The following is an 18,545-nucleotide window of genomic DNA, read 5'->3' as shown; positions in this document are numbered from 1 at the left end:
AACACCAGCTTTAGTTATCTGGTTAACTATATGATGCCAATAGGTCACTTAAAAGGATTAACTCTTATGACATACTGTTCAACTGTTAGATTTTTTAAGACCGAGAATACTATTTATGACAGATTTTTGTCTTATCTACATCATCGTCTACGTCCACAATTGCATACGATAGACAACATACTAAACTATTGACTTTTTTATGACTTATCGACAGACTATATTATGACCTTTTTGGCATACTCTACACACATTATACGCTTACATAACTTTTTGTTGCTCTCTTCTTCCATGATGCTGAAGTTCTAGATTACAGACTTTATTTTGCCGTTACTTCTTGTGCCATATTTATAATCCAGCCTTTGCCTTTGTGTATCTCTTTGCGAATAAGAACCTTTCCATCTCCAGAGGTCCAAACGCACCGCGGCTACCCGATTGACCTCTGTAGACATACTACTCGATTGCGAGTCGTGAACCCATCATCACCACCATGTTCATGCCGTCACTGCGGCTTCTGGCACGACTACACATAAGTATTCCTTTCAACAATTACATCATTGCATCGAGAGCTGCGAGTTCAGGGTCTAGAAGTTCTCCTTTTAAACTCTTCTTCTAAAGCGTCCTGCAGCAATGCCGCCTTCTCTGCCTGAGCGTTACATATGAGCTGAAATAGAATTTAAAGCAGATGATTTAGTGATTGATACCTTAGTTGTTTTTTTAACCTATTTCGCTGTACGATTGAGTCACTGACCTCATCAGGATCATCATGAAGCTGATTGTCATTGTGAGACCGACATTGTGTCACATTACTCACAAACTGGTCATCCGGGTGCATCTTTGTTTGAAACCAATCGTCTGGGCTTCTCCACTCATCTCTTGGAAATGACAACTCAATCAGCTGTTGTGCATTAAAACAGCATCAATACGTCAACATGTCCAGGAATGACTTCAAACTCTTTAGCACCTTAGAAACGTTGCCATCCGATTGCCTCAATTAGTTTTTTTCAACTAGTTTGCTTTAGTTGTCTATTTTTTTTGGAACATTTTCAATATAGATTTCCAAACCCTTGGAGACACTTTAATTGGCCTGTTTTTCTTGCCTCGTCTTTGGCGCACACATCATAGTTTCCTGTTTGAATTAGAAAATGTACTTACCAAGTGACAAATTATGCCCAAATAAAGTACACACAAAAAGGCCCCAACGATTCAACGCTTAAAACCACCGTCAGGCTTTTTTTTTTTTTTAATACTCTGAACCAATCCTTAAGGGAGCATCAAAAGTGTGAAAACACAAGATCCACCTCCCGGTATCAAGGTCTTCTCTCAGCCGGCTTGATGCTGACGGTCGTCCATGCAACTTGGTTGTTGATGCAACAGTCACATCGACACCACGATGCTGCTTACTGTTGGGCCGCGAACAAATTGATGAATGGAGAGCTGCACCGTCGCCTCACAGCAAGAGGGTCACTGGTTCGATCCCGGGCGGTCCTCCAGTGTAGAGTTTGCACGTTCGTCGCGTGGCAGCTGTGGGTTCCCTGCAGGTTCTCCGTCTTCCTCCCATGATCATGCAGCTGTGGTTCATCGGAGGCTCTGGATTGGCTGTAGGTGTGGACGTGAGCGTGAATGCTCGTCTGTCTCCACGCGTGCCCTGAGATGAACAGGCCACCTGTCCAGCGACCTGCGTCTCCAGCTCGAACTACGCACCTGTGTTCACTTCATCACTTCATTTTAAGCCGTGACCCACCAGCAACACGGCGTCGTACCGCAAACACAAATATAAGGTAAGAAACCAAAGAACAACCATTTGGGCTGCAACACTAAACCATGACATCGATAACAATCTATGCTCCGACATGTATTTATGTGACATTATGACATCATATATTATGGCATTTTCATAGCACTCACACTGTTATGCATGTATTTATCAAAACGTTATAACTTTTTTTTTTCCATGGCACATACTATAACATGTTGGCACAAATGAAAGGAATATAAAATAATGACAAACAACTAAACATGGTTTGTGTGTTTTTGTGTGATTCTCGTCTCCCTCGCTGATTGATGAGCACATGCCATGATGGGGCATGCACATTAATTAATATATTATATATAGATATTAGCTCTGACATCACCTGAGTTTAATACAGTATATTACCTTCGTCAATTACTGTTTATATACTGGAACAATTAGCTTTTTTTTAACTTCCAATTCCTTCAATTGTGCCATAACAGTGTACATTGCAAGATATTTGTATAAAGTAATTTATATGTAGATCACAAAAACCCATTTGTGAATGTTTCTGTATACATTTATTAATATACTGATCCGACTGTTCAGCCGAGGGATGGAACCAACGCGCTGAGCAGGACATGTGCTTTCTGTTTCTACATTCAGGCAGACCTATTTATTAGCAATTCACAGTGCACGCACACTCTGCGCTACGATTATGGCCATTAAAGGCAGCATTAAAATTTTAAAAAAAAGAGCCATATGTTCGATTTTACACCGAAATAAATGAAATGGATCCTCTGCTTTAGGAAGGAGACGCTTTACTTTCCCTCAGGTTTACTGGTCTCAGTTGAAGCCACTGGTCTGGGCAGGACAGTCCCCGCTACACCACAATGACTTCAGGACTCCCTCTCGGGTGGTGTTGCTGCAATAAGCCATTCCTCAGCCCATTGTGCTGCAGACCACCTTTGTCTCGCCCCCACTAACAGCGAGCTCAGCACAAAAACACAACAGCACGGCTGCATTATTTACCGGGCGCTCCGGTCACAGAGGAGCTCGCTCGTGCAGTGGGTTTGAATCCCGGGACGCGTCCTCATACGTCTGTGCATGCAGACGCTAACCGGAGGAGACGCTGTGCGCGCCAACGTTCCCACAGCGAGAGAGAACGGTTTCCATCACAGGAGAGCCGAGGCAGAGTGTGTACTCACCATTCACACGTTTCACTTTTCTTTTTTTTTTTTATCCAAATATTTCCTGGGATGCTTTCTGGCACCTCGGTGCACGCGCACATATTTTTTGGCTGTTTGGGTTTAAACAAATATTCAACAAATGCTTCTTTTGACTTGTTTGTTTTCAACGTTCAAGTTTAACCTGGCGAGGGTCTGACTTGGTTCTGCAGCTGAAACACACATTTTGACTGCCAGCAGTGCACAACAGACACACACACACACACAACAGATCTACTTCATTGCTGCCTTTCACACCTGCACTCATCCTGAAGGAGCCGTTTCAATCGGTTTTTTTCTGCTCATGAAAGACCAAAAACACAAACACAGACAAGAACTACAAACCTGTGTGTAAACTGGGGGTGTGGGTCACCTCGACGTTTTCTTGAATCAGATCCAAGTCACAGAGAACATCCCTGTTTGCCTTTAGAGAACTTTATTTACATGTCCATATATAGCAAGGTTCAAGGTTCATGATGCAGTTGTGAAAATACCTTTCTGCCTATATGTGCCCTAATGAATATAATAAAAAAAACACATTTAACGTTGAGTGTCAAGGATGACAGTGACGTAGCGGAGGCAACATTTTCCAAAATTTGGAGCGTGCCCGTTGTGAGCGGTTTGGTGGTTTGAGCTGACTGCAGTTTTCTGTCCTCGGGGTCGTGGTTTCCTGTTCCAGGGTGGTTTCCCCCCAAAACATCTCCACAATAAGTCTGGATTTGTTCTTTTATAAAGGAGGGGGAAAAAAAGGAACAAAGACAAACTCTGAGGACACTTTGGAGAGAACCGAGCCCTGTTCTGTCATGTATATTCTGGAGATGATACAATCATGTTGCTGCTGAAACTTAGCCAGGAGGAGAAAAAAAAAAAAAAAAAGCTGGAACCTCACAGCACGCCATCCTGCCATGCATCTGCTGCCCCGGGGAGCGGCCTCAGAGCTGGACCAGACAAGGCCAAACCGGACCAGCTGACACAGGCTGGGACTTTTTACACAGCACAGAATACGGACCGTATTTTTCCATTAGGATCTCCCCCCCCCCTCACACCCTCCACCCTCCCCCCTCCCTCCCCGCCCCTTCCCAAACCCCTCCCTCACCTCCTCAGTCCCATGTCTTGTTCCACTCGATGCTGTCCAACTGTTCGCGAAAAATGCAAAGGCTAAAAAAATAAGTTGTTTTTTTTTTTTTTGCTAATTTCTTGTTCACTACAGAGGTTTTGTTTTGTTAAAAAAAAGGAACAAAAAAAGGAACAAAAGCAAAAGTTCTTTGGAGGAATCCCACAATTGCGCAGCTATAGACTAACCAGCGTTCTCAGAGCATTAAAAACAAAGTTCAAAGTTCATTTTTTTTCCAGAGATGTGACTTTGTGCCCCCTTGCTTCTCTTTCTCATTTCTTTCACAAACGTAAACAAAAACAACAAAGTACAAGTTGAGTGTCTCTCTTGTTGTCCATGCCACCGACGCTCTGTACAGTCATTGGTGCAGGAGGGAGCCTTGGCCCCGCCCCCTGATTATTAGTTGTTTTTTTCCCCCAGCCAATCAGAGTTCAGTAGATTACTTCGTAAACTGTGGCCTTCTTGTCCCCGGAGCCGGTGACGATGAACTGGTCATCGGGGGAGATGTCACAGCTGAGAACCGACGAAGACTCCTTCGACTGAAGAGACACAGAGAGGAAGCCACGTCAGCCACAGTTAACGGATTCAAGAGGATGAACAAGCAGCAAAATGAAAGAAAAACAAATTAACCTTGTGCATGCATTGTACGCAAAACTCAGTGTTTTATGGCCTACCTGGAATATGCTGGATCCATAAGGTGTCCGCCATGCGTTCAGGAGGTTATCTTTGCCTGTGCTCACAAACCATTTACCTGCAGAAGGAAACACACACAACCATCAACAGATAACGTCTCAGGGGAGGCGAGATATGGAGATGTCTGAGAGGATGTGCTGCTTTTGTAAAGAAGAGAGAGAGAGAGAGCGATGGGAGAGGTGAAGAGAAAGAAACTGTTTCGCAATAATACGAGAAGCAGAAGATTTATCAATGTGTGTGTGTGTGTGTGTGTGTGTGCACTTACCGCAGTAGGCAAACTTGAGAGAGAGAACACAGCTCTCGTGGAGGTGCAGCTGGTACTTGTCAGGTTTGGAGACATGCAGGACTTCCACGTTGCTGCTCTCCATTCCCACAGCCAGCCACTCGCCTGTCGGACAGTAGCCCAGAGAGAAGATCTGGAGACGGAAGAGAGGAACGGAGCGAGAGAAATGCAGAGTTGAGAGCGGGGAAGTGTTATCGATCATGAGCAGCCTGTGCGCAACATTATTGCCCATTAGTCTGGACTGCAGCGTGTGTGTGTGTGTGTGTGTGTGTGTGTGTGTGTGTGTGTACCTGCGAGGTGAAGTCGTGCTGCTGGAGCTGCCGTCCCTCCCGGAGGTCCCAGCAGCGCACCGTGTTGTCCAGCCCTCCCGTCCACAGTTTGGTGCCGTCGTTGGAGATGTCGATGCAGCTCGCTCCGTCTGTGTGACCCTGGAACTGCCTGCAGGGAGGAGACACACAAGAGCTCGACAAACAGGTACACAATGCTGCGCCCAGTATACATAGATGTGTGTATTAGCTGGTGAAGCAACGCATTTGAAGGCGGGTACATCATCTGAATATTTGCAATGCTAGTAAAATAAAAATGCCTTTGCATACTATTGTGCTTTCAAGAAAAAGTTATCTAATTTTTGTGACACACACACACACACACACACACACACACCTCGCTCTACTGTATGATTGACAGCATCGATTGCAAAATGTGTTCAGTCTCTCTGCACGGTCGTCCCTGTCCTCTTATTTCCCACTCTATTGCTTCTCTTCCTATTCCATCACTCTCTCCTCTCTTCACGCCTCTCCTTTCTTGTAACTTGAAAAAAAAAAAAAAAGTCTTTCTATTTTCCGTTTCCATGACATATACTAAAACTAGTTAAACTGGTTCAAACGATGCAGTCTCCTCGCTCCTCTTACCTGACCAGCGTCTGGTTGTGAAGGTCCCAGACGACAATGTTTCCGTCGCTGCAGCAGGAGAAGCAGACCTTGTTGTCAGGGGAGATGGCCAGAGCGTAGCAGGCGGGCGCGGACGACGTCAGCTCCGCCTTGATGCGAGGAGTGGGCGTGGCCAGATCCCAGATTGACAGCGTGCTGGCCTCCCCGCCGACGATCAAGGTCCGTCCGTCCGAGAGCAGCTTGCAGGAGCGGATGTAGTTATCCCTGTTCTGATTGGACAGAATAAAATGACAAATACACACATTAATAGACAATAATATACTGCGTGTTGTAGTGCTCTGTAATTGATGGCAAGGGGATACAAAGATACAAGCTAAGCGTGCTGCTACAGCAGTGTCACAGCAATAAATAACGATGCTGGAGGATTTGGCTTTCGGGCCAACAACATTAAAGGTGATTCATCATCTAAAGTGTGTTTTTATGTGTGGAAAAAAAAAAGAGCATCACTGTTTGGTAGTAAAGTAACATTAATAGACACATGATGGACAACAAACTTTAAAAATGAGTCTACAAACATCCGCATCGTGTCTCACCAGACAGTCCAGCTGGGCCATGGGGCTCTTGCTTCCAGGCTGGCTGATGTCCCACACCTTGACGCAGCCCTTGCCTCCGGTGTAGACGTGGCGCGTCGAGGTGCTGATGGTGACGGCGCACACCACCTCTCCGTGGTTCAGGGTGTGAATCTGACGGGCGTGGCGAGGGATTCCCGGGCCCAGCAGGGCGTCAGGGGGAAAGGGCACCGGCTGCATCTGGCCGTCTGCGCTCACATGGAAGGAGTAGGCGCTGCAGAGACGAGAGAGAGAGAGAGAGAGAGAGAGAGAGAGAGGGGAACAGAAATGGATGAATAACGGAGATTAAACACTTCATGAGGTGGAAAAAGAAGCAGGAGGAAAACTATTCAACGAACAATTGTGTAGCTTTCATGACCATTATTTAAGATTGCTAAAAGGTCACACAACGCTTTTTGCTGTCCATCATTTTTCCACATCTTACCTCGTCTACTTTAACTTGTGATTTTTCTACATTTTCAAGAAATACTTACGACAGACTGACACTAAGTGACTAAAACCAGGCATTTACTAAATGTGTCTGGATGACTGAGAAATACCGTGTTTAAGTAATTGGGCCTATTGAAGCTGCACTGCAAATATCACTGACGTCACTTTGACAGCACCGCTGAGGAAGCGAGAACAAAACACAGTCTCGTTGATAACAGCTTTAAAAAGAGCTTTAGGGGTGGATTGGTTTTTACTTTCAAAGGTATAGTATGAACACAGACTTACAAGCGTAACCGTTTTTTTTAATCAAAGTATTTTCTTCCTGACTTTCCTCTTTTCTTTAATTGTCATTTCTCCTGGTGCTGAAGTTGGATTTGAGCAGAACCTGAGTGCACGTAATAGCTAACAGGTGAAGATTTGAGCGATAGCAGCCGAGGAGAAGGAAACTCACGGTTTTCCGGAGGTGGCTGACTGCAGGCTGGCAGGCAGCCCGGGGACCCTCATATGTGGGTGTGGAGACTCATAGCCCACCTGGAAGAGAAAACATAATGTGAGGAATAAATAGCTCAAACAATACCCATGTTCATGGAGAGGAGAGAAAAGAAGATAGCTCCCTCATACAAATAGGTTATTTAGAGACAGGGATCAGAATAAAAAGGAGATTATATAAAAGCAAAGAGCCTTTTCAACAGCCAAGGTCATAGATTCTTAACGATAAATGGCAATTCAGCTGCTCGCGTACATCCGCACACCTCTTCTTGCCCTTTGTAAAGGGTTTATATGCTGAGGTATTAGATATGACAGTGACACTGGAAAGACAAATTATCTGCAGAGCATCTAGCTCACCACAGGGGACCGTCCGTAGCCGGCGGCAGCTGCTGCCGCCGCCGCCGCCGCCGCAACGCCGTTCATCTGGGGGGAGACTAAGTGGAGTCCGGCGCCATAACCCGCCGCCGCGGCCAGGTCCCCGTTCACCCCTGGAGGCAGGCCGAAAGCCCCAGGAGGATACGCTCCCTGCACCGCCAGGGGGTTTCTCAGACCCAGAGCTGGAAGAAAAGACAGGAGAGTCAATTCATTGTGAATTAGCTAAGTGAACAAATTACTGATTGAGGGAATGAAATGTCAGTCATTCAGAGACCAATCAGCTCCGCCTCTTATTAAGGCGACTCCCTTTGCAGGGCCTGTCACTATGTGAGACAGTAATGAACGACAGGCTGGGAACAAGTTGCCGCCTGCCATACAAAAAAAAAAACGCAGGACAACAACCCGAAATGCAGCACTAGATCACTACTGCCCCCTGCTGGGCATCATGCTTTCCTGCGGCGAAACCGTGTGTAAATGTGTGTGCCGACATGAACGTCCTCTACATCCTCTATCTGTGCATGCAACTGCATCTACGAGGCTGTACCTATGCATGCGTAATGGTGTGTGTGTGTGTCTGTGTGTCTGTGGGGGGCTAACAGGTGACGTGAAGGGGGAAAAAAAAGAGAAACAGAAACGGTGGAATAGATGGAGGCTCATTACCAAACAGCTCACAGTCACAGTCCATCACCTCTCCTAATCTTTTCATATAAAAAGTGAGGGGCGCTGAATATTTTTACCCACAGCTGCTTATTAAGTCCAGATGGTGGTGTGTAGTGGGGAGCTGGCTGACACCCATACCAACTACTGCGGCCGGATGCCGTTAGAATCACTGCGTGCAATAAAAGCAAGTAGAGGCTAAAAATATCATCTATGCAGAGGCTGATTCAGATTTTTAATTGATGCCGTGTGCGGTGAAAGTTTATGTCTCTGAGACGATGGACGGAGACATCAGTCTTTTGGTCTCCTGAGTTTTCTCAGCGATTCCGACGAGCTCCCCTTTAAAGTGCAGAAGACATGTTCCTCGGGGAATAAAAGCGAGCTCATGGATGTTCTTACCGAGGGGATCGACGCCAGGCTTGCCAGGGACAGGTCTGAACTGTGGAGGTCCGCTGGGTCCCGGGGTGTTGGACTCCTGAGACATGGGGGTCCCTGGCTTCATACCTGGAGTACTGGACTTCTCCCTCTGGGAGAGGAGCGAACGACAAGAAAGGTGTTAGTAAATAAAGAAGAGGGAAAATAAATCACTTCAGAATACAGTGAGAGTTGAACGCAGAAACAGAAATAGACGTCCTGCACAGGACATGTTTCAGCTTGAGTTTTGTTTCTTTTGTCCTTGACCCGACTGTGCACCAGGTGTACAGTCCAAGATTTGGAGCCGTACCCGCCAACACTTTCCACGGTACTAAAATATACAGAGTGTTTCATGTGACAGTAATACAATAGAAAGCATGCAAATATGTATCTTTCGAAAGCTGTGGGGGTCTACCTGCGGGGGCTCTTTGCCACGAGATGGAGAGGGAGCGCTGCTCGAGGAGGCGAGGGAGGCGGGGCTGGCCTGTGGGGGGCCCTCCTTACGGGAGGGGGGCATCTTGTCCAGGCCGTTCTCCCTGGACGAGTACGACTGCACGCTGCGGGGGGACGACGGGTCCTGAAGGAAAATAAAAAAGTCATAATGAAACAAACGCATAAAACTTCATATCACAAGATAGAAATAAAAAGTAAAAGGCGAGTTATCGATTTTGTCATTCATCCATTGTTTTAGTGCTGAAGGCTACAGAAAACACATGGAATCCAACTGTCTTTTTTTCATGAGCATTGACTCATTCGTTAGCTTGTACATGAGCCGCTGATTTTCTAGGAGAGTCACAATTTTCAAATTACTCTTAAAACAAAGGTTAGGTGCCCACATGAATATTCAAATACATTGTACTTGCTCCTATCCTTCCTTACACTTCCTTGTATTCCAACATGTATCTGAAGTTAATATGAGGCTTTATTCTAACTGAATCAAGTTTGAAATTCCTGTTTTATGTAACAACGTGTCTGAGGAAAAACTAAAACTACACTGAAACCACTTAGTTAGACAAATCAAGTGGGTATCTTCCTAAGTTAGTCTGCCGAAGCCTCGTAAAAGCTTTTTTTGCCCAGAACAAAGAACGTGGATTTAGACCACCTTCACTTGGAAGCCCATTAACGGCCAGAATGAACAACGGGACCAACGCTGTCAGCGAGAAATCTGATTTTGTGTTCATATGGGCAACGGACGCTTGTTTCAAAATAGACTTTAAAAAACTGTGAACCTATCCATTAGCTGCTTGTGCCAACGATTGTTCTTCAATGAACATAAAAGGAAATCACTTCCTGGCACCGGATGAGTTTCCGAACGAGACCCACCCAACAATGTAAAAGCTTTCGGGAACTGGTATAGTCTCAGTTACTGTCATCTCAGGAACAATGGACTCTTCCTTTGGAAGACAAAGATAATACTTTTGGGGGGGGGGGGGGGGGTATTCTATACAAAGAAACAAACTTTACCAGCCATCATTACAACCTTCACTTAGTGGCACTCATTCATAAAACTGATGGAAAACATAAAAGCGGCAGAGAGCACAAACTGCAGTAAAGGGCTCCTATGCATTTGTACTTTATGGTTTTGTCTGTTGTAAAACAGGCAGAGGTGGAGGAGGACGAGGGGGGTTATTGTCGTTATTATCATTATTCAGATGGTCCTGCTGGGTGTGTTTACATCATGTATGCAGATGAAAGCGGTGAAGTGAGGCCAACAGAGGCCGCCGGCCGCCTACTAACCTCATCCACCACCAAATTATCATCACTCTTATCCGCATCGCTGCCCTGTGAGGGGAGAGAGAGGATGTGAGATTAGATATTCCTGCTCTGCTGTTTGATGTATGTAGATAACATGCAGGGAAATACAGCAGGCAAAGTCATGCGCAAACAGAGGTATGTGTGTGTGTGTGTGTGTGTGTGTGTGTGTGTGTGTGTGGTGTTTGAAAAGGTTTTATGAAATATTTTGTCTCGAGAGTTTTGATTTGCTGCAGAAAGAGGACAATTAAATATCTCATCTGAACACTTTATTGCCCGAGACGGTTGGAAGATAATGCAATGGACAGTGCAAAATGTAATTAATTAGTTTTAGATGTGTAACTTGGAAAGGTGAAATCCTCTGAGGCACTTCTGTTTTTTAATACCGATAATAAAATAACTACCAAAGATTCATTTATCTCGCGATAAAATAATCCCTACCAGACCTTAATGTATCTGCTTTCACACCAAACGCACTAATGATACAGTGATGACAGCACAGTAGGGAGTGTGTGAATATTATAATTACTGTCTAAAATAAAAGAGAGCAGGGCTCCAAAGTCCACAGTACAGACACTGCTGGTCTTATCTGGCGAGGACTGGAAAAGTTGAAGTGAAATTTTCCTTCAGTTATTCAAACATTTAACAGTTTTATTAAAGTGCCTCACATAGTCGGTCATGAACTCCTTCTCATCAGCTTTCCTCTTCTTGCCATTACTGAGGTACTCTGCTGGGCGACCCTTATCCCCATTGGATAGAGAGCTCTGCAGAGAGAGAACGGGGGTTAGGAAAGAAGATTGCAAACACGGTGAGGCAAAGAGAAAGGGGGCACAAAGAGGAGAAGGAAGGATGGAAAGAAGGAAGGAGGGAGGAAAAAAAAAAGAGTGAGGGCAGAGAGGGAGGAAGAGGGTGATAATGAGGTGAGAGGGACTGCATAAATCATGTCAGGCTCATAGGCTGCAGAGATGAATGTGAAAGAATATCAGCCCACATCGATCGGCCAGCTCACTGTAGGAGTGAGAGGAAGAAAGGGAATGCTTAAAAGTGTTCTTTAAGGCTACAGAAGGGGCTGTGGAGCAGTCGGAGTGCATTTTGGCTCCCATGCACAGCTTTCTAAACCGGTATTGTCACAATGTGTTATAGAGGTATTGATACAATGTTGAGATCGACATTGTTTCTAGAAAGGCTTCAGGATCAGTGCATGTGATCATGTTTACGTACTCGTAAACAAGTTAAAATATCCCAAAAGGGATTTGATTTTATTATACGACTGTAATTCTTTTAACAACTACCTGATAATTTCAAAGAAGTCCTCCGAAAATGTTATAAAGTACAAAATGATAGTGAAATATCACCATGCAAAATAAAAATGTGTCAAAAGACAAGAGTACTATAACATGTGTGCAATAAACGAAAAAATATCTACTATACTTCTTCTAGATAATTTATAGTATATATATCGATATCGAGATATAGATAGATAGATAGATAGATAGATAGATAGATAGATAGATAGATAGATAGATAGATAGATAGATAATAAGTAGCACATCAGGTACAAAAAATAATTATGAAATGATATATGTCAAATACAATATTATGGTCCTATAACATTAGGCATTCAAAAACAAAAATCAAACTTCTTATTTTGACTTTTTTGCGATGAGGAAAGCCATGTAAAACACAGAAATTGCCTACAATATAAAAAATTGCTAAACAAAGGAGAGGGGGGGAGTGGGAGTGTGTTTGATATTAGTGATTGTGTAGTGATGTGTACTCACTGGTCCGGCTTCACGGTCTGATCATTCCAAGCACAAGCACCAAACCCATCCAGGTACCAAGCCGGAGGACAGCGAATGCAGAAAAGGACACAAACACACGATTGCAACATTATCACTTTCCACTTTTACGTCACTCTGCCGCTGATGACTCAGTGGGAAAAAATCCGAGAGAAGTGTTATTATCAGCAACACTCTTGTGCCCGGCCAAAAAAAACAACGCAAAGCCAATCATCGAGATCCATCAAGCCAAGCTTCGGTGTTTACTCTACCCACACCGTTTATAAGAATGCAATCCAACTGTGGTCTCACCCCTAAACTCATCTTGAGTTTTAAAGGACACACACAAAGAAAGAAGAAAATAAAACGTAAACATCAATTTAAAGTGTTGTACCTCTGTGGTGCTCTGCAGCTGCAGCGGCTGCGGCCGCGGCCTCCAGGTGAGCCCTCTCATCCTTCGCAGCCAGCTGGGCCCCCAGAGCCCCGGACAAGGCCAGCAGGCTGGACCCTCCGCCGAGCGCCAGGCCGGGGTGGGACAGTCCCGATGGGTGTGGGCCCATTGGCAAACCCTGGGCATGCTGGGAGAGGTGCTGGGCCTGAAGCTGTTGCTGCAGAGAGGAAGAATAGAAGAAGTAACGCGAAGAGAGAGGAGACAGGAGAAAGAGAGATTTGGGTCATTTACAAGCAATGGAAGAAGTAGCTCAATTGGAAGTGATCAAGAAGAAGAAGAGAGGGAACTAAGTGCTGCGATGTGTACGAGGGGACAAAGGCTGAGGTCAAGGGAGCGGCTCTTTAGGAGGGGAAGCCTTGGTGCCTAATCAGCGTGAAGGGAAATGAGGTGAAAAATAACTAAAAAACTGAAATGTTCCTTAAAGCCAATTCTTTTTGCCTTTCGGAAAATAATTTGGGACCTTGGATAGGACCCGTTTTTGATCGCTGTCCAGCTAGCTGGTAAAGTGACTCGAGTAAAAAATAAATAATTAAGAAAATCCTAAAATCAATTCTTGATATTTCCAAATAGTCATCCATTTTGATGAAACTAATCGGCATAATTTAGAGCGGGCAAATGGATGTTTGCACCAAAAAAAAAAGGAAAAATAAATAAATATAAATAAATGGGTGGATATGACACACGCGCTATGAGGCAGAGTGGGGAGCCCACGTACCCCTATCGAAGCATTTAGCTCCCCCATGGTCACCTGTTTGGCGCGCTCCATGGCCTGGACCACTTGTTGTTGGTGCTGTGGAACAAATCAAGAGGTCAGTGAGGGCATGTGGACTCAGAATCAAGTACTAATACTCAAAATTAAAATGTTTTTCACTCTATATTAATGAGTTCAGTGTGAAGTCGGAAAAAAAAAAGAAGAAGAAAAAACCTCAAACAGCATTTTTTAAATACAGATTTATTTTCTCTCTGTGAGTCATGCAAGCATGCAACCATTTGGTGATCGAGGAATGCGCTTTGAAGTTTTGTCCTTCTGCAGCTCTGTGTGTGTGAGTTAATAGTTTTTGTGTGTGTGTGTGCATGTGCACGGCGTCTGCGTGGGCTGCTGACAGACAGGAGCGAGAGAGAGCGGGCTGAAACAGTACAGTGTGTGCATGTGTGTGTGTGTCCCACCTCCTGTGACAGGAATGGGATGAGCTGAGCACAGATCACGTTCAACCGCTTGGCAATCTCCGTCTGAAAAGGGGAAAAAAAGATACTGTTGCTTTGATGAATGAACACACACACACACACAAACACACAAAAAGAAAACACACTCTCAAAAGGTTACACACACACACACACACACACACACACACACACACACACACACACACACAAACGGCATGGCTGTGGTCTGCTTCTCTCAGGGCCAGTGTGGTAAATATTTCAGCTGCTTACATTTGGTCCATGCAAATGGAAACTCTGCCAGGGAGATTGGCTAAAATATTCATGGAGAGCATCTGCTGCGGCCTCAGCCAGCCCACACAGTGTGTGTGTGTGTGTGTGTGTGTGTGTGTGTGTGTGTGTGTGTGTGTGTGTGTGTGTGTGTGTGTGTGTGTGTGTGTGTGAAGGAGAAAAGATGCAAGATTCGCCATCTTTTCTCATTATGCGAGTGTGTTTCTTGTGTGTGTGTGCAAGTGTTTCTCATGTGCCCTTGCATGTCTGTGTGTATGCGTGTCTGCATTTTGCATGCTTGAGTGTGTGTGTGTGTGTGTGTTTCCTGCTGGGGGTCAGTGATTCTTGCTGTGGGTGTGTGTCTGTCTCGATCTGCTCTACTACACAGCCCACAGCAAACTCTTCCTCCCTCCCCTTCCTCATCTTTCTTTCCATCTTTTTTTCCCATCACACTCCATTTATCGCTCTTTCCATCCACCCCTCGTTCCATTTCTCCCTCCCCAGTATTAGTGCAGTAATCAGTGTTACAAACGCTGTTATGTCTCTCACACACACACACACACGCAAACGCACATGCACACACATGCACAAACACACACTCTTAGCGGCAGCCCCAACAAGGCTGTTAGGGCTAGTAATGATATGCATGCAGAGATCATGACAACATCATTATGACCGCAGGCTGTTTTTCTTGTTGACAGCTAGACTCTGCATGACTGTGTGAGCATGTGTGTGTGTGTACTAGCACATGTAGAAGAGAGTGAGAGAGAGAAAGTGTATATGTGTGTGTGTGTGTGTGTGTGTGTGTGTGTGTGTGTGTGTGTGTGTGTGTGTGTGTGTGTGTTCTCTCTCTCTCTCTCTCTCTCTCTCTCCCCCATCTCATTCTCTCTCTTAAGTGATTTATTGATGCCGGACTGAACTTCCACCCCCTCCTTTTTCTCTTTCTCTCATTCCTCCTGCTTGCACACATCTCTCCCTCCCTCCACTCTCCATTTTTCAGCCAAGCAGCGTGCCGCCCCTCCCCCCATTCCCTCCATCCTCTGAATCCATCACCCCCCACCCCAAGGGAGACACAATGATTTCTTGTTAGAGAACTCCAACTACTAAATGACATCTTCAGGAGAGAGAGGGGGCGAGAGAGAGAGAGAGAGAGAGAGAGAGAGAGAGAGAGAGAGAGAGAGAGAGAGAGAGAGAGAGAGAGAGAGAGAGAGAGAGAGAGAGCGAAAGAGAGGGAATATGAGCAATCGAGAGAAAGAGGATAAAGAGGGGAGGACAAAATGGGAGAGGGGAAATGAAAAGAGGAGGCGGAGGAAGAAGAGGAGGAGGAAAAGGGCAGATTGGGTTGAGGAAATGACAGCCAATGAACGAAGGATGTGCGAGGGAGAGGAGAAATAGATAGAGAAAGAAGAAACAGAAGGAGGGCCGGGGAGGAAAATCAAGATTGGGGGTGGGGAGAGGCGATAGAGTGGCGGTATGACAAAAGCGAAGCGATTGAGATGGTGAAATGAACGGAGTGAAGGAGAGGAGGAAAAAAAGAAAGGAGACGGCAGGAAGGCAGTGACCTGATTTAAAGTGAAATTCAGCATGGACTGTATGTCTGTGATGAGACAGAGGTGGAAGGAGGGTGTGTGCAAAGAAGAAGAAAGAGAGAAAGAGAAATCAATGGGAAGGAAGGGCGACAGAGACGGGGTGGTGAAGAAATGGAAATTAAGAGAGAAGAGCATTAAAAAAGACAAAGTAAGACAGCAATTGAAGTGAAAGGGGAAAAGAGGGATAGAGGATGAAGAAGCTGGGCAGAAGTGGTGATGGATGGATGGATGAGGCAGTGACAGACAGGGATTTATGACGGGTACGAGGGGAGGCTGTTCTGGAGGCTCGGGGAAGGGCAGAGTATTCTCATCCGTCTGTCTGAGGGGAGAGATGAATTCTGTTTGTGGATCCTATTAACGCCTCCACAGCATAACGGAGCTATATGGGTCCATCAGCGAGAGGATTGACATTACAGTGGCAGAGAGACAAAAAAGAAAGACCGAAAAAGAGTAAGAGAGACTTTCCTGAAACATATTAGTTCGTCGAGTTGATTGGGCGCAAAATCATGGAGGCAGTGATAAAAATCCGACAGAATAATGCAAGCTTTAAGAGAACGAGGAAATGAAATGCGAGCGGCGTACAGAGAGGCAGGAAGGGATCACTCACCTGCTTGTGCATTTCAATGTTAAGGCCGTAGGACATCTCGTAATACTGAAACACAGGAGAACATCAGTTAACATACGTGATCAGAAAGAATTTGAGATGAATGACATCCACAAACTTTCATGTGTGAAGCACTTAAAAAGGAGTTTTTTTTATTCTATAATAAATAGTTTGCATGTGGATATAGGAATAGGGATTATCATTTTTTAAAGGTTTAATGAGGAGCGCTGACTTTATGGGAGTAAAAACAAAGAAAGGCAGTGCATTATTAAAGTAAACTTGATACGCACTGTACATTAAACAGAAGTTCTGACAACGTCTGGAAACATCGTCTTCTAGATGAAATAGAAATATTTAAAGTTAAAATTACTACGCCACCCTATGACTCTCAAAAATGACATGTTTACAGCACATTATTTTTCATCTGGATGCATATTTGTATCCCGGCAGCTATAGCAGATGCAGTTAAGCTTTTTTTGTTTTGTTTTATCCGCACAAAGATGAATAAAAAAAAAGTGATACAAATGATAACAACCGAACAGGAAAAGTCCGGTGAAATTTGAGATTTTTCTTATGGGAAACAAATCCCATGAAAAGCCTCAAAACAACAATGAATTAATCCTACAGTCAATCCCACGTACACAGCCATGTTGGCGTAAATACTCACTGGCAACACAAAAGACGTGTTAATCCGTGGCTGAAAGTAGTCCCCAACAAATACACAATTTACTAGCATTTGATTTTTAAAATACTGCCGTACACAGCTGTTTTAGGATATTACTTTTTCTTCTTCAGAAATCGAACTACATTTGAGGCCTGCTTTTAAAAACGTGGACGTCCTCAGAGTGCTGACTAGTTGTTGGTTGGATCTTTTAATGGGAATTTATTAAAATAACAAAAATGACAATGACGATAGCAAATAAGTAGCCGTGCGCCGTGCTATCAACACCCCTGAAAAGAGTCGGGGACGATGACGAGTTACCAGCTCCAAACAACCCATTTCTGCCTTATCTTATGCGAGATGTTATACTTGCATAAATTGGCAATGCAGTCGTTGTTGTTACAAAAATACATTCGACAGTGTGAGCCCAGAACCACTCACAAAATCTTTTCTGGCTCGTAGCTTCAGATGATGCCAGCCCTCGCACATGCACTCTGAAGTTCACATATGTCCCGAACAGCACAATGCCACTAATTTCACCTCGACTCTGCTGAAAGTCAATGGCACTTAAATGACCCTGAGGCACGTTACGGAAGCCAGAAACCCGAAGCGAGGCAGGGAAATTGTCGGCAGGCAGAGGAAGGTGACAGACTATTGCAATAATCACGTCTAATGTGGGCTATTTGACCCTGGCTTTTACCCAAAAGTACAAGGAGCTGCGAGGAGCGCAGGAGATGAATGCCACACAGAAAAAGAGAGAGAGAGAGAGATACAGGTGAGGGTCTCTCTTTTCCCTCACTCTCTACCTTCAGAGATGGACGAGTAAGGAGAGCATTTTAAAGTCAGATGCCTCCAAAGTGACAGGCTGACATTTGCTTTTCAGCGTGGCTGGTTGTGGAGAGGGGAGATTGGCAGCCAGGCAGCCAAAACAGGCTGGCAGGATGGGAGAGGAGATGGCAGGGGTCCTCTCTCTCCAGACATCTTTTCTGGCACGCGCACGGGTGTGCGCGCACAGGTGTGCATGTTTGCAGCACGAGCACGCAACTGTGTATCTATGTGCCCGTTTCCCGTGTGTGTTCCTGTGTCTATGCGCGTGTGTGTGTGTGTGTGTGTGTGTGTGCCACCATAAAAGACGCCTTTCCTGGCAGCTGGCGGCTCCGCTTGGCAGTTGGTGTGCCAAGTTTTGCCTGTTGCTTAGCAACATCTAAACCCAAATCATCAGCCAGGAAAGGAGACCTGGTCTCTGCTTGGTGCCAGCTACACCCCACCCACCCACCCACCCACCCTCCACACCTCACCCTCCACTATGAGATGCAAAAGCGTCAAACTTTAAAGGAATCTCTAAAAAGGA

At 45.1% G+C, this 18,545-nt stretch overlaps 1 protein-coding gene across 3 annotated transcripts in view; it reads right to left on the bottom strand.

The window, feature by feature from the left end:
- Positions 1–4,057: 4,057 nt before the first annotated feature.
- Positions 4,058–18,545, bottom strand: part of tle2a (TLE family member 2, transcriptional corepressor a) — a 36,274-nt gene continuing 21,786 nt past the window's right edge. For 2 of the 3 annotated variants that reach the window (XM_068591302.1, XM_068591303.1), the window contains exons 4-20: positions 16,537–16,581; positions 14,077–14,139; positions 13,625–13,699; positions 12,853–13,066; positions 12,462–12,478; positions 11,349–11,444; positions 10,666–10,710; positions 9,344–9,505; positions 8,914–9,040; positions 7,840–8,039; positions 7,445–7,524; positions 6,529–6,778; positions 5,957–6,204; positions 5,336–5,483; positions 5,028–5,178; positions 4,744–4,820; positions 4,058–4,608 (exon numbers count right to left, since the gene is read on the bottom strand). In XM_068591302.1, the coding sequence (XP_068447403.1) occupies positions 4,501–4,608; positions 4,744–4,820; positions 5,028–5,178; positions 5,336–5,483; positions 5,957–6,204; positions 6,529–6,778; positions 7,445–7,524; positions 7,840–8,039; positions 8,914–9,040; positions 9,344–9,505; positions 10,666–10,710; positions 11,349–11,444; positions 12,462–12,478; positions 12,853–13,066; positions 13,625–13,699; positions 14,077–14,139; positions 16,537–16,581 (2,106 nt within the window). In that variant the 3' untranslated portion in view covers positions 4,058–4,500. The remainder of the gene's footprint in view (positions 4,609–4,743; positions 4,821–5,027; positions 5,179–5,335; positions 5,484–5,956; positions 6,205–6,528; positions 6,779–7,444; positions 7,525–7,839; positions 8,040–8,913; positions 9,041–9,343; positions 9,506–10,665; positions 10,711–11,348; positions 11,445–12,461; positions 12,479–12,852; positions 13,067–13,624; positions 13,700–14,076; positions 14,140–16,536; positions 16,582–18,545) is intronic. The other variant, XM_068591304.1, reaches the window with a different exon arrangement.

This window comes from Clinocottus analis, unplaced genomic scaffold (genome assembly GCF_023055335.1).
Source record: "Clinocottus analis isolate CAN_PGR_092001 unplaced genomic scaffold, fCliAna1.0.p SCAF_25, whole genome shotgun sequence".
Taxonomy (NCBI): Eukaryota; Metazoa; Chordata; class Actinopteri; order Perciformes; family Cottidae; genus Clinocottus; species Clinocottus analis.
The sequence above is the reverse complement of the archived record's forward strand: the minus strand, read 5'-3'. Positions and strand labels throughout refer to the sequence as shown.